Source organism: Ovis canadensis, chromosome 3 (genome assembly GCF_042477335.2).
Source record: "Ovis canadensis isolate MfBH-ARS-UI-01 breed Bighorn chromosome 3, ARS-UI_OviCan_v2, whole genome shotgun sequence".
In the NCBI taxonomy this organism is placed as follows: domain Eukaryota; kingdom Metazoa; phylum Chordata; class Mammalia; order Artiodactyla; family Bovidae; genus Ovis; species Ovis canadensis.
In genome coordinates, this window is record NC_091247.1 from 2,370,705 (window position 1) to 2,384,400 (window position 13,696).

The 13,696-nt window shown below is 60.0% G+C and overlaps 1 protein-coding gene across 6 annotated transcripts in view; it reads left to right on the forward strand.

Moving 5' to 3' along the window:
• Positions 1-11,200, forward strand: part of VAV2 (vav guanine nucleotide exchange factor 2) — a 178,220-nt gene extending 167,020 nt beyond the window's left edge. Inside the window, exons 23-28 of one of the 6 annotated variants that reach the window (XM_069579840.1) lie at positions 340-456; positions 2,951-3,038; positions 4,238-4,361; positions 5,204-5,290; positions 6,209-6,366; positions 8,956-11,200. In XM_069579840.1, the coding sequence (XP_069435941.1) occupies positions 340-456; positions 2,951-3,038; positions 4,238-4,361; positions 5,204-5,290; positions 6,209-6,366; positions 8,956-9,003 (622 nt within the window). In that variant the 3' untranslated portion in view covers positions 9,004-11,200. The remainder of the gene's footprint in view (positions 1-339; positions 457-2,950; positions 3,039-4,237; positions 4,362-5,203; positions 5,291-6,208; positions 6,367-8,955) is intronic. The other 5 variants (XM_069579835.1, XM_069579836.1, XM_069579837.1 and 2 more) reach the window with 5 other exon arrangements.
• The last annotated feature ends 2,496 nt before the right edge of the window (positions 11,201-13,696 follow it).

A 13,696-nucleotide genomic window follows, 5' to 3' on the forward strand; every position in this document is an offset into this window, starting at 1 on the left:
TTTTCATAGAGATAGAGAGGAAGGCTTCCAGACAAAAAGGTTTAGGACACAGAACAAGACCCTACGTGAGCAGTTTGTGTTTTTTCCTTCTTCCTAAACAGTAAGAATTTGGAAAGGATATTTTGATCTAACGCCTTTTCCCTGAATGCCTCTTGCAGATCCTGGGTTCTGGAGGGTGAGACCCAGGTAGACTGGCTGGCCTCTGGGCCCTGCCCACCCTTCGCCCCGCCTCCCAGGGGCGTGGCCTCGCTTCTCAGTAGGCTCTTAAGCAGGTTAGAGCCCCGCTGGTTGTCCTTCAGGCCGTGTGAACACGGGGTTCCGTCTCCTCCTCTGCTCCAGGTTTGCCGGAAATATGGAGAGGCAGCAGACTGACAACCTGCTCAAATCCCACCCCAGCGGGACCTACCTAATCAGGGAGCGGCCAGCGGAGGCCGAGCGCTTTGCCATAAGTATCAAGTATGTGGAAGCTGGGGGTCAGGGAGACCCCTGCCCCGGTGTCGTTCTGCATCAGGGCGTCCACATCCCCTCCAGATCCTGGGCTTGCTGGGTGTGGCCTTGAGATGTGCCGCCGACACTGGGCACTTCAGGCATAAAAGGCTTCAGCCCAAGGCCTTGGCGCTGGGCTCCTCCTGCCCCGAAGCTGCCCCCTCCTGGGTCTTCTGTCTCCTCCTCAAAGGATGGGATCTGACTGGTGGCTGGTCGCCCCCGGCACAGGACACACCCTGGACCCGCGTCTCGGGCCAGTGAATAGAGGGCTCCGGTTTGCTGTGACCTCAGCGGGGTCAGGAGCCCTGAGCAGGGTGGTCTGTGTTCAGGGAAGCCCTCCTCGGGTCTGCTGGGTGGCTGCTGGGGGTGGGGGGAGGTCCATGGCAGGGCCCCTGGGTGCTTCGAGTGAGTAACGGAAGTCTGGTATCAAGTGAGTAACAGACGTCGACATGAGGGAGCAGGGAGGCCCTTTCTGTAGGAGGCAGGAGTGCCCCTGGCTGTTAGGGGCAGACGAGAGCCGAGCTCAGTGGGGCCACACCCAGGTCCTGAACACACAGCCCGTCCTTCCGTTTCAGCCTTTTCTCTCCCCTCTCTCTACACCAGCCTCCTCTACATCTGGGGGCCCAGTGGGGTGCCCCAGCAGTGGGGGCCAGTGCTGACCTGAGCACTTGCCACTGGCCAGCACGCATGTGCACACGTGTGAGTGTGTGCACGTGTGTGCGCACACGTGTGAGTGTGTGTACACGTGTGTGTCATGTGAGACCGTGTGCACACACGTGTACACGTGTGGGTGTGTGGGTGTGAATGTGTGCGGGTGTGTGTGTGGACGTGTGTGTGTGGACGTGTGTGGACCTCCCCCTCCCCCCACCCCACGTTACTGAGGGGTCTGCAGGTGGTCGTTCCCTGGCCATCCAGGGCAGGGTCCCACTGTACAGAATGGCTGCCGGGGGACCTAGGTGGGAGTGCCGCAGGGGAGGATCCGGGGAACCAGGAGGAGTTGAGACTGAAGATGAGACCCCTCACCCAAGTGGACAGCCTGCCTCGGTCCCCACGGCCTTTCTAAGAGGCCCCACAAATGTTTGGGCCTGAAAACAACGCACTGGTTTTTCTAAAATGCAAAAACCAGAGGACGCCTGAAAGTGTTCACTGAAAGCAACAGCTGTCCAGTGACCACCAGCTGGACATGGCCTGGGCCACCTGGCACACAGGACTGCTCTCGAGCAGAGGTCAGCTGTACCTGCTGTGGGTGATGGGGCTTCGTGAGGTGTGTGGCCCAGTGTGGGTGGGGCCTCCCACAGCAGCAGTCTTGGCAGGGCCCCAGGGAGCAGAGGAGCGTGAGGCGTGGTGGCAGGTCCGCGGCAGAGGCGCCCCTCACCTGGTGGGAATTCACGGAGCACCTTCTGGGTGCCGGGCCCGCAGCGCTCTGGAGTGGGGCTCAGAGGGCCTTGTCCAGGGAGCTTGGCAGGGGAGAGGCGAGCACGCTCACTCACTCTGAATCCAGGAGAAGCAGGGTGGTGGCTGCACCACAAGGCCTCGCTGGCGAGGAGGCTGGCCAGCTGGGCGTATGCGTGCTTAACAGCTCTTTATTCCGTTCACTGGTTTCCCGATGGTAAACCAGCCTTGCCTTCCTGGAATGTTCCATTTAACCGTGGTGTAAAGTCCCTCTTACGTGCCGGCGTGTACAGGTGTGCGTGTGGAGAGAGAGTCACTGTAATGATGGTCTGTTGAGGATTTGTGCCTGTCATCCTAGGGGATGTGGTGTATGGTTTTCTGTACTCATGACGTCTTTGGCTTTGGAGTCAGCTGGCAAGGGGCGGGGTAGTGTTTGGAAGGGAAGGGGTATGAGCTCTCCTTTGAGGCCACATTTGAGTTGAGATCTGGGACACAGGCAGGGTCCTGAGGTGGGCAGGAGGTTGAGCATTCTGGGCTGAGGGCACAGCCGGAGCTGGGGCCTGGAGGGCCTGTGCTCGGCGTGGCTGAGGAAGAGCCCCTCCTGGCGCGAGGGTGTGGAGGAGGAGAGTCTTAGAAGGCAGTTGCATAGCTGGGGTGAGGCTGCGCCCCTCGGGCCTCTGACTTGCAAACGGTGCTGCTGAAGCCTCAGGGTGGGGGCGGGGGGAGGCAGGGAGGGGGACGTCCCCAGTGCAGCCAGCAAGTAGCATCCTGGATGGATGTCTCCATGGGGCTGCGGGGAGCCCGGGTGTGGGGCTCTGGGGCCCGAGGCCTTGGCTGACCCAGGAGTTTGGGCTTCAGACAGACCAGGTGGCCTGGTGGATGGATAGACAGACAGTCGGAGGCAGGCCCAGGCTGGGGCGGGGGGAGAGGGCCGAGAGGGAGCAGCGAAGAGCAGGAGTGTGGACCGAGGGCCCGGGTCTTTGCTCCAGCACGCATGCAGTAAGCCTGGAGCCCTGCGGGGCGGGGCCGCACAGCCTGCACGGTGACCACTGCGCCCGTGTGCTTGGCCTAGGTTCAACGACGAGGTGAAGCACATTAAGGTGGTGGAGAAAGACAGCTGGGTCCACATCACAGAAGCCAAGAAATTCGAGAGCCTCTTGGTACGTGGTCCTGGGGGGCTCCCACCGGCCCAGCCCCGAAGGCTAGGGGAGGGCCCAGGTCTCCCACTGAGGCCACTCTGGGGAGGAGCGGCCCCCTGCAGTCCCTCCTGCAGGCCAGGCTCCCGGTGGAGAGGGCCCAGCAAGCGTCCCCCACTGCTGGGCCAGGGGCCGCTCTTCTGCGATGGGGTGGGGGGTGCTCCCACTGAGAGAAAGATCCAGGAAAGCCGGTCTTTAAGGCACCTTGGGACAGGTAAGGCAGCTCCCAGGTCAGGACCTCTGTCCCCCAAACCCTGAGGTGGACAGCAGGGTCACCGGCCTCCCACAGCCCATTCACGCCGAGCCTCTGCGGGAGCCAGAGACCGAGGCCCAGGGAGGCTGCACCCAGGTCTGGCTGCCGGCTGGACTCACGCACATGGGGCTTCCGGTGCCTGCTCCTGCCTCGCTCAGAACTGTCCCGGCCCAGCCAGAAAGCCATGAGTACATGAACGGTCCTCCTTAAGATGATTTAAAGTTAGACCCAGTGTTTCTTTGCTCAATCACACGTGTTGTGTGTGTGGAGACCGTCTAACCGGAGCTCGTGGGCTCTCAGACGTCCCACTGTGGCCGCAGAAAAGCACACGGTAAAAGGCAAAGTGCCCGCAACGTGCCCCCAACCCTGACGTTCTTGTTTCAGGGTGAGTCCCCCCTGAAGCCCAGGCGTGCTTTATGGGTTCCTCTTTCAGACGATGCCACTGTTCACATGGGACCCAACCTTAGTTCACCTCTGGGCACGGTGAACACTCACCAGGGGGACGGCCCTCTCTCTTCCAACCCTGCTGTAGCCGCGTGGCATTCAGTCACATGGATACGCTGTGGGTTCCAGAAGCACTTGCCTGCTGCTGGGTGGGTGGAGGTCTCCGATTTTTCCCTGTTGAGAAGTGTTGCAGGCGTGTCTGTGGCCCTCAGTCCTGGCCTGCTTCCCTTGGCTCTTCCTTTAGAAATGTTTGGGAGAGAAATTGCAGGATCAAAAGCTTTTGCCATACTGACTGTGCCCGACCCCTGTCTGGGAGCTGGGGTGGGGGGCAGCTAGGAGGAGGGGCAGTTCCCGAGTCGAGGAGACGAGTCCTCTGTGAGAACCTGAGGCCGGGGCGGAGGCGGGGCAGGGTGCCCAGGAGGACTTCCTGGAGGCGGAGGCAGCAGTGCCCGTGTACATCCCGCAGGAGCTGGTGGAGTACTACCAGTGCCACTCGCTCAAGGAGAGCTTCAAGCAGCTGGACACCACACTCAAGTACCCGTACAAGGCCCGGGAACGCACAGCCTCCAGGGCCTCCAGCCGCTCCCCAGGTAACGCCCCTTCCAGGAAGGCTTCCAGCGGACCTCACCTAGGCCTGAGCCCTTTCCCGATTCCCGCCCCTAGGAGTGGTGGCTCAGGTCCCCCAGCTCTTCACCAGTACCGTGCCTAGCCAGGGTGCCCGGGCAGCCCCATGTGACCAGTCGGGGGTGCCAGCTCTGAATTGGAGGCCAGCGTGGGGAGGGAGCCGGGCAGGTCCCTTCTGTCCCCAGATCCATCCCTGTGCCCCAGCCACCTCCCCCGCCCCATCCCAGGGACCCTGGCTGCCAGGGAGCCAGAGCTGGGACCTTGACTTGGGGACGGGGCTGCCTGGCACAGACGGGGCCCAGCTGGAGAGACGGGCAAGGTGGGGCTGGGGCCAGGTCTTGGAGCCACCCTGCTTCGTCCCACTGCAGGGGCCCGTAGAACCACAGGCCCGCCGTCCCGGGCAGAGCAGGCCAGAGAGGAAGCCAGGCCTTTAGTGAGCGCCTTCTGAGTGCAGGCATGGGGCCGGGCCCTACAGTGAGTGCCTCCTGAGTGCAGGCGCGGGGCCGGGCCCTTCAGTGAGCGCCTCCTGAGCGCAGGCGTGAGGCTGGGCTCTGCATGTGTCCTTTCCTGCGTCCCTGCTCCAGCCCACCCGCTGGGAGGAGCTGGTCCAGGACGCAGGTGCCGGGGGCGGGGCCGAGGGCAGCTGTGTCCATGCCCAGGTGGGCCTCAGGGCTCCGGCGCCTCCTGCCCTCCTGCCCTCCTGGCGCACTGGGCAGCGCCCCCATCCCTGCTGCCTGTGTCTGCTGCCTGTGTCTTCGTGCGGATGCCCCCAGCCCCGCCTTTCACCTTCTCTCTCGCCTCTTTGCAGCTTCCTGCGCTTCCTACAACTTTTCTTTTCTCAGTCCTCAGGGCCTCGGCCTTGCTTCTCAGGGCTCCTCCACGCCCTTCTGGTCAGGTACCGCTGCTGCTCGGGGGCGTGGGGGGCCCGGGCTGCCACCAGCCAACCCACAGCCCCAGCCTGACCATGTCCACCGCCACTGCAGCGGGGGTGGGGCGGGGAAGCTGGACGCTGGCGGGGGTGGGCGGGGGCCGCTGCAGCTCCTGTGGACACCGTCGGGCTCAGCCCTGCCCTCGCCTTTGAATCGCTCACCCCCGTGACCCCTCCCCAGCTCATTGGCCATGCCCCCTACTGCTTCCTGGGGGCTTGGCCTCTGGTAGCAGCAAACGGCCCGGCGGCCCCCTTGAGGGAGGTGGGCCCTGCTCAGCAGCTGTAAGGAGGACTTGTGGGACTGGGTGCAGGGGGACAGTCTCAACCAGCCCTGACCGCCCGGCCAGCTGCTGCCAGAGTCAGAGCCCACCCAGCTGCTGTTTATGCAACCCCCCCCCCCGCCATCGTGTCCATCAGGACTCCTGGGTCCCGGGCCACGCTGGTCCAGCCCGCTTTACAGTTTGGTTTGGAACCAGGGACACGAGGGAGGTCGGACACCAGTGCCCTGGGGTCCGCTTCCAGGCCCTTGTCAGGGTGACGGCTGGGGGCTGGGCAGCAGTCACCCTGCAGTCCACTCGTGAGTTGCCCAGATGCTGGGCACGTGGGAAGGCCCTCAGGGAGCTGCGATGGCCCCCAGTGCGGGTGGTGAAGCTCTGGCTGCAGCCCGGTGGAACTCACGTGGCCCACATGCCTGCAGCCTGGGGCACCCACAGAGGATGGAAGGGCCCTGGGGTTGGAGCCTGGTCTGTCCCTCTGGAATCTTTGTGCTTGACAGCCTCCTCTGTGGGCACAAGGCCGGGCCCCGGGGGAGAGACCCAGCTCAGTCTGAGGACCCCCACCCTGGAGGCCCCGACGTCACCGTGTGACGCCACCCGTCTCCCCCAGCAGTGTTTACACCCCGTGTCATCGGCACGGCCGTGGCCAGGTACAACTTTGCCGCCCGTGACCTGCGGGAGCTCTCGCTGCGGGAAGGTGACGTGGTGAAGATATACAGCCGCATCGGCGGGGACCAGGGCTGGTGGAAGGGCGAGACCAACGGCCGGGTGAGTGGGTCGGCCTGGCCCCTGGCCCCAGTCGGAGACCCCAGCTCACCCTGGGGCTTGGGGAGGCGGGGCTCCGGCCAACACCAAGCACCACCGTGCCCCAACCCTGTACTCTCTGACCTCGACCGGAAGACTTAGTGTCCACAGGCTCTGCGAGCTGGGGTCACATTGTGAGGAAGCGACTTCCTGGCTCGGATCTGGGCCCCTGGCCGGTCTGACCCTGTGTCTGTTCTCAGTCCTATTCTGGGGTCCATTGTGGCGAAGGCAGAGACAGATGTTGAGTGTGGTCTTCAGGTCACTTGCTTGTGCCCGACCCTCTTTGCAGGCAGGTTGCCTCGGGACTGAGAGCAGAGCCTGGGTGCCCTCGCTGGGGTCCTGCCCTTCCTTAAGACCCCATTTACACCTTGATATGGGAAGGGATGCATAGTATCCCCACCCAGCCTGCAACTCTAAGACCCATGGCTCCTTATCCCGGTACCATGTCTGGCCTCCCTGGCTTTGACCAGTTCCATTGGCATTCACCCAACAGGGTACCTGAGCTCCACAAACCACTGATTAGGAAACATCCAACTTTTGGGGGGCTGCAGCTGTCCATGGACGTGGCCAGACTTGGCTCCCGTCACTCACCGTACCATTGCCAGGTGGCGGAAACTGGCCTGCCTTCACATGGCATGTTGTCTGCCCTTGGAGATCCCTGGGTCTGACCTTGTTTCCATCTGACAACCCTTCAGAAGTATGAGGACACTGAGTCCTAGGCAGTTGACCTAGAGGGTTGGGACCACTAGCTCGCAAAGTGTTGAGAGGCGCCTGGAGCTTCATAAGCACACACCTGGGCCTTCACTTGAGTACTTGGTTCAGGTGATATCTGCTGAGTTTCTGCACTATAAATGCGCTGTAATTAATAAAAGTAATGTGCAGCGTAATACTTTGAAATCGGATAAATAGCTTGTCCTCATCAAGCTTTCCCCTACTAGTTTTATCATTCATTGATTAATTTTGCCTATTCAGTTATTTCTATCATGGTAGAAAATAGTGATTTTTCTATCTTTTATACTTCTTGGTGGGCATTGTACTGAAAGAAAAGGCTTTCACTTGTCTACACGGTCATTCCTGCCCCCTGCCCCACGAATCAGTCATCTGTCCACCAAGACCTGCTTCCTTTCTGTGAGCCATTGTATTGAGTTCATTTTTGCAGAGTATTTTTACTGGAACTAGAATTCTAGGCTGGCAGCTCTTTTATTTCCGCACTTTGAGGATGTCTTTCCATCGTCCCCAGTCTGCCATCATTTCTGTATAAAAGTCTGTCAACATTCTTACAGTGGTTCCTTTGCAAGAAACGGGAGCTCCGTGTGGGAAAAAAAAAATCTGTTTTTCATCAGTTTTATCAGAATGTGCCTATGGATGTGTTTTTTCCCTGTATTTACTCTGTTTGAGATTTGTGAAGCTTTCTGAATGTGTGGCTTTACGGTCTTCATCTGTTCTGGAAATCTCTTCAGATATTGGGTCTGCTCCGTCTTCTCTCTTCTCTCTCTCTGGGGCCCTGTTGTTCGGTCACTGAGCCGCGTCTGACTCTGCGACCCCGTGGCCTGCAGCACGCCAGCCCCCGGGGCCCGTGTGTTCCTCGCGCAGTCCCGTGTGGTTTTCGTCCATTTTCCCTGGTTTTCCGTCTCGTTGCTTTCTGTTGACTGATCTTCCGGCGTCTTCTGTTTTTTTCTCTTCTGCTCTTAATTTCAATCCTTAGGTTTTTCAGTTCTAGGATTTCTATTTGATTTCTGATTTCAGTTCTCTGGGCAGATTTTCTGCTTTCCGTCAGGTTTCTGAAGCAGACGAGTGGGGGTTGCTTGCACGTCCTGGCGGATGGCCCCAGTGTCTGGATCCCCTGTAGATCTGCTTTTCCTGTCTGCGTTTTCTCGTAGCTTCTGTCACTTGGGCCTGATTAAATGCCAGGCTCGTGCATAAAACACTGCAGAGGCTCTGGATGGATGCTGTTTTTCTCTGGAGAGGGTTTAATTTTTTGTTGTTGCTGGCAGTTGGCTGGTGGGCAGGTTGTCTGGAGCTGCTTGGGGCTGGTGCAGTCCAGGGTCATCCCTACCCCTGGGCCTTGGCTCTGCTAGGTTTTTGCCTGTTCTCCAGGGCCTGTCTCAGGACAGGCCTGCCTCAGAACAACAGCCTTTTAAAGAATCCCCCAACTCCACGAGCCTCCACTCACCCTCATCCTTCACACACACTTCCCGATAGCTTCTCTGATTGCTCAGTTGATAAAGAATCCACCTGCGATTCAGGAGACCCCGGTTCAGTTCCTGGGTCAGGAAGATCCGCTGGAGAAGGGATAGGAAACCCACTTCAGTACTCTTGGGCTTCCCTTGTGGCTCAGCTGGTAAAGAATCCGCCTGCAATGCAGGAGACCTGGGTTCGATCCCTGGGTTGGGAAGATCCCCTGGAGAAGGGAACAGGCCACCCACTCCAGCATTCTGACCTGGAGAATTCCGTGAACTGTATAGTCCATGGGGTCACAAAGAGTCGGACGTGGCTGAGAGACTTTCGCTTTTTTCACACAAACACTTACGTGAGTCTGGTTACTGTCTCCAGGTGGGCTGGTTTCCTTCGACGTATGTAGAAGAGGAGGGCGTCCAGTGACTGCAAGATCACGGACAGGACTTGCGGATTTTCTTGGACGAGTTGCTCCAGCGATGAAGTCTGTCTCCAGCTCTGCAACTCAGAGGGGAAATGCCCGCCAGCCTTCCAGTCTTCAGCAGCCCGTGGGGGTGGGGAGGGGGTTCAGAGTCCTACATGTGATCTGTGCTGCCATCAGCCTGCCCTTGGTGGCCTGTCCTGGGTACGCTGCTTGTACATAGAGGAAATCTGGGCCAGCCCTGGGTGCCAAGGAGAGGGAGTGCCCATGAGGGTGGCATCCTGAGCCAGGCTCTGGGTAACAGCTGAGGCCAGAGCTCACCTTGCCCCTGTCCTGTCAAGATGGCCTTCAGGAGCCTGGGTTTGAAAAGCAGGCGCCGTCCAGGGAGGGCTGGGCTCCGCGGAGGGGACCCTCCGCTGGCCCCTTCCGTTCGGCCTCAGCCCTCCTGCATCCCGCTGCTCCCAGGGGGAGGCTTCAGGCCTTGAGAGGCAGAAGGGGCCAGAGCAGGCCACTGTGCCTGGGGACAGAAGAGGGCATCTCCAGGGCCTGTGCAGCCCCTTGGGCTGCCCTGTCCCTCTGCGCCGGGGGCGTGCAGAGACCCCCAGGGAGGCCCCCCGTCTCAGGCGGAAGCCGTAGGAACGATGGAGCTGCCAGCCCTGCTCCCCAGTCCCAGGTACTGTCTGCCCAGAGCCCTTGCTGTGTGTCTGTCCTGTCCTGCTGCCCGGTGGGTACATGGTTTATAAACGCTGACGAGGGCGGCAAGCAAACGGGCTTTGCCGCTCGCTCGGTCTCTGCTGCTCACACTCCTCTCCAGAAGGATGCCCCCACCCTGCCCCCCACTGCTCCCGAGCAGGTGGGGGCCCACTGCGTCTCCCACATCCTGCCAGGTGGCCACTGAGAGTCCGCCCAGCCTTTGCACAGATGTTGGTTCTAGCCCTTGGCAAGTCTTCCAAGACTCCTGCAGCCTGTGAAACGGGGCCTGTGGCCAGCCCTGAATAAGTGCTCTTGGGGGTGACTCCACCCTCTGGACTTTCCCCTCCTCACTCCTCCTGGCCCTTGACCTCTGGCTGACTTGGCCAGTCCCCATTCTCTCAACCTGGATATTGCATGAGTCCCAGCAACACTGTCTCCTCCCAGCTCTGTGCCAAAGTTGCTGCTGCAACCTGGGCTTTGTGGGTCTCCCTTTCCCAGGGCTCAGCTGCACAAGGTCGGCTGTTGCCGAGGCTGGGCCCTGCTGGGGTGGGTGCTGCTGGCCACGCTGCACCCTGGGGTTCCTCAGAGGTCAGCCTCGTAATCTCCAGGCTCGGCTAGCATAGCAGCAGCAGCCTTCTGGCTTGGGGAGGAGGTGGGGAGGGGTCTCAGAGGGCGTGTAGCAAGCAGGAGGCAGAAGGCAGCCAGCAGAGGCTTGGGGACTGAGGGTGACAGGATTGTGTTTGGGGCGGTGGGCAAGGGAGGGGTGGGGAGGAAGAATTTTCCACGGAGAAAGCAGACCACCCTTGTCACCAGGGCGCACCCAGCAGTTTGCCTGTGGCCTCTGCTCAGCTGGCCTGGCCGCCAGCTGCGACGGGAGGGGAGGAGACCAGCTGCCCTTGTCGTGTTTACAGTTGTCAGGAAGGTTTTGGTTTTCGTTGTTGTTGTTGTTGGGGTTTTGTTTTGTTTCGTTTCGTTTTTTTCTTTTTTTGGTTTGGCTTGTTTGCTTTTAAAGAGGGCAAAAAAAAAAAAGTTTGTAATTAATTCCTCCAAAGCTCCCATTATATATCTGTGAATAATAAGGAAGAGATTTTATAATAGCAGAAAATAATGTATATTTGGAGGTCATCATGAAACAAGGCGTGGTGGTAACGAAGGACACTGAGAAAACCCGTGTGGAGCCTGGTTCTTGTGACTGTCCTGCTTTGCTTTTGTCTGTCTGGAGACTCGTCGCAGTTGGGTTAGTTTTCGCACTGCTGGCGGCAGGAAGGGAGAGGACTGGCTGCAGGCTGGGATGCGGGCGGTTTCGGCACGACACGGACAGCCCCGGGGGGCTCCGGAGCTGGGGCCTGAGATTAGCTGTGGACCCTTAGGCGCTCGATGCATGCAGGTCAGGGGTCTGAGGGCCCTGCAGCTGGCGGTGACCCCAAACAGAACACAGACTGTGCATTTGCCAACAGGATTTTTCAGACCACGGTTTCTACTGCAAATAAACCTGAGCTCCTTTCTGCAGGAGTGGTTGGCCTTTTGTGCTGGGGAGGAGGGCGTGGCTGGATTCCTCTGTCTGTGTCCAGAAGGTTCTGCCCATCTGGATACTGTCAGCCCAGGGGTGCTGGCCTGCGTCAGATGCAGGCCTTGGGGTGACGGCCTCCGGCACAGGCTGGGGGTCTGGAGGGATAATGATGCCGGGCCACCAACCAGCTGTCTCCGTGCTGGCCCAGGTCCCAGGTTTCCTGTGCAGCGTCCTGTGACCCCTCCAGCAGCTCTCAGAGGCGGCCGTCTCTTCCTCTGGATGGGATTCAAACCCCGGCCCTGCAACTTGGGCGTGTCCTTCACCTCCTGAGTCTGTTTCTTTGTATATACATGTTGGAGATAAAAGACAGTTTCTCCGGAGAGTAACTGTGGCCTGTGACCAGAGAAAGTCAGAATAGTGCAGCCTAGACTTACTCTTCCCTTCTGGGGGTGGGGGCTCGAGGCAGTGATGCAGGTGGCTTGGTGCCCCCGCCCCCCAGCCCCTCTCATCTTCAGCAGGTGCTTCACTCTTCATAGCTACCTCATGGTCCAAGGCGGCTGCTAGAGCTCCTGCCATCAAGGCCTTGAGCTGACACGGAAGATCACCCAGCACTTCCCCTTATCCTGCTCACATGCCTGGGCATGTGGCCACCCCTGGCTGCACTGGAGGCTGCTGATGCAGGTCCTGGGCTGGGTGCACAGCCTGGACAATGTTGGGCTCTGTCTCTGCAGAGATGTGACTAGTCAGCCCCGCCTCGGGGTGGTAAGGGTCACGCGGAGTCCAGAGCACGTCGGGTGCTCAGCAGGTGTCACGTGTTGTTATAAACCGAGGAGGCCAGTGCAGGTGTATGAGGTGGCACAGCTGGAGAGGACGGGAGGTGGCCCCCGTCTCTGGTCTCCAGGGCCTGGCTCAGGCTGGTACCCTGACAGTCTGACTGGGGGCCAGCCCCTCTCTGAGAATCTCTCAGGTCTTGAGAGTCCTTGGACTGCAAGGAGATCCAAGCAGTCCATCCTGAAGGAGATCAGTCCTGGGTGTTCATTGGAAGGACTGATGTTGCAGCTGAAACTCCAATACTTTGGCCACCTGATGCAAAGAGCTGACTCATTTGGAAAGACCCTGATGCTGGGAAAGATTGGGGGCAGGAGGAGACGGGGACAGCAGAGGATGAGATGGCTGGATGGCATCACCAACTCGATGGACACGAGTTTGGGTGGACTGCGGCAGTTGGTGATGGACAGGGAGGCCTGGCGCGCTGCAGTTTGTGGGGTCACAAAGAGTCGGATATGACTCAGCGACTGAACTGAGTCCAAGAGACCCAGTGGTTCCCACACTGCCTCCCGACTGCAGCCTCTAGTTCTGAGTTCTCATGTCCACACATGGTAAAGGAGCGGCCTGGACCCTCACTGACCAGCCCCTGGGCCAGCACTCAGTGGTCCCGAGCAGGGGCCAAGCAAGCTTGGAGAGCCCTGGGGAAAGCTGCTGGCCGCCCGAGGGCAGCTGTGGGTGAACCTGGGCACCGGGGCTGAGGGGCCTTGGGGAGGGCACCAGCAGCATCTGCCAAGGGGTCCTGGCCGGAAAAGGGTGGGAACCCCCCGCCCTGCTGGAGGGGCTGTGTGTGGACAGGGTGGAGGCCAGCAAGGAGCAGGGCCTGCCTGCCCGAGGCCACCCTAGAAGCAGCCAGGAGCAGTGTGCTCCCAGTCGTTGAGGGCGGGCCGCCCGTGGTTATCCTGACAACCGCGGACTCCCCTCGGGCAGGGCTGCTGTGGAGCCCACTGTGTCCACAGTTGGAGAAACACCTGCTGAGCGAAAGATGGAAACAGCCCATTTCTGAGGCGAGGCGGACACCCGCCACCCCTGTTCCGCCATCCCCAGCACAGGAGCCCACAGAAGACAGCGGGAGGCTGAGCTTAAAAGAAGGGGCCCGTCCCAGAAAGGAGCCCGGAGCAGAGCGGCTGCTGGGAGCCAGCGCCGGGGCAGTCTCTCGGCTCTCCGGCCGTCTGGGGTTGGGACCTCGTGACATCAGCCACAGGTCCTACAGGCCAGGAGCCGGAGGGGGACCCCGGCATAAAGCCGAGATCTCAGATTAAGTCCCCTGTCATGAAAAGGAAACTAATGTGCGTGGATAGAAACAAGATCGCAGACGAGGACGAATATTTTCATGTGCTTTTTAAACTTTCCGGAAGCAAAAGGATGCATGAACCCAGAATGGTTAACCCTGGGCTTCAAAGATAAAAACCCCCTGGGTAGCAAGCAGAAGGTGAAGTGCCTGACGGGGAGAACAGCTTGGGTTTGCCCTAGACTTCCACTGGTCACTGTGCCCAGGGCTTCGTGTTTGCCGAGTCTTCCAGGCATAAGGCAGCAAGCAGACTGTTTCCAACCCTCCACTCACCTCGGGGACTGTCCTGTGTGGGGCCACTGCCTGGACCAGTGTCCAGGGGCCAACCGGTGCCCAATGAGTGGGAAAGTTCACCCCAGGAGTAGGGGTGGGGAGGATG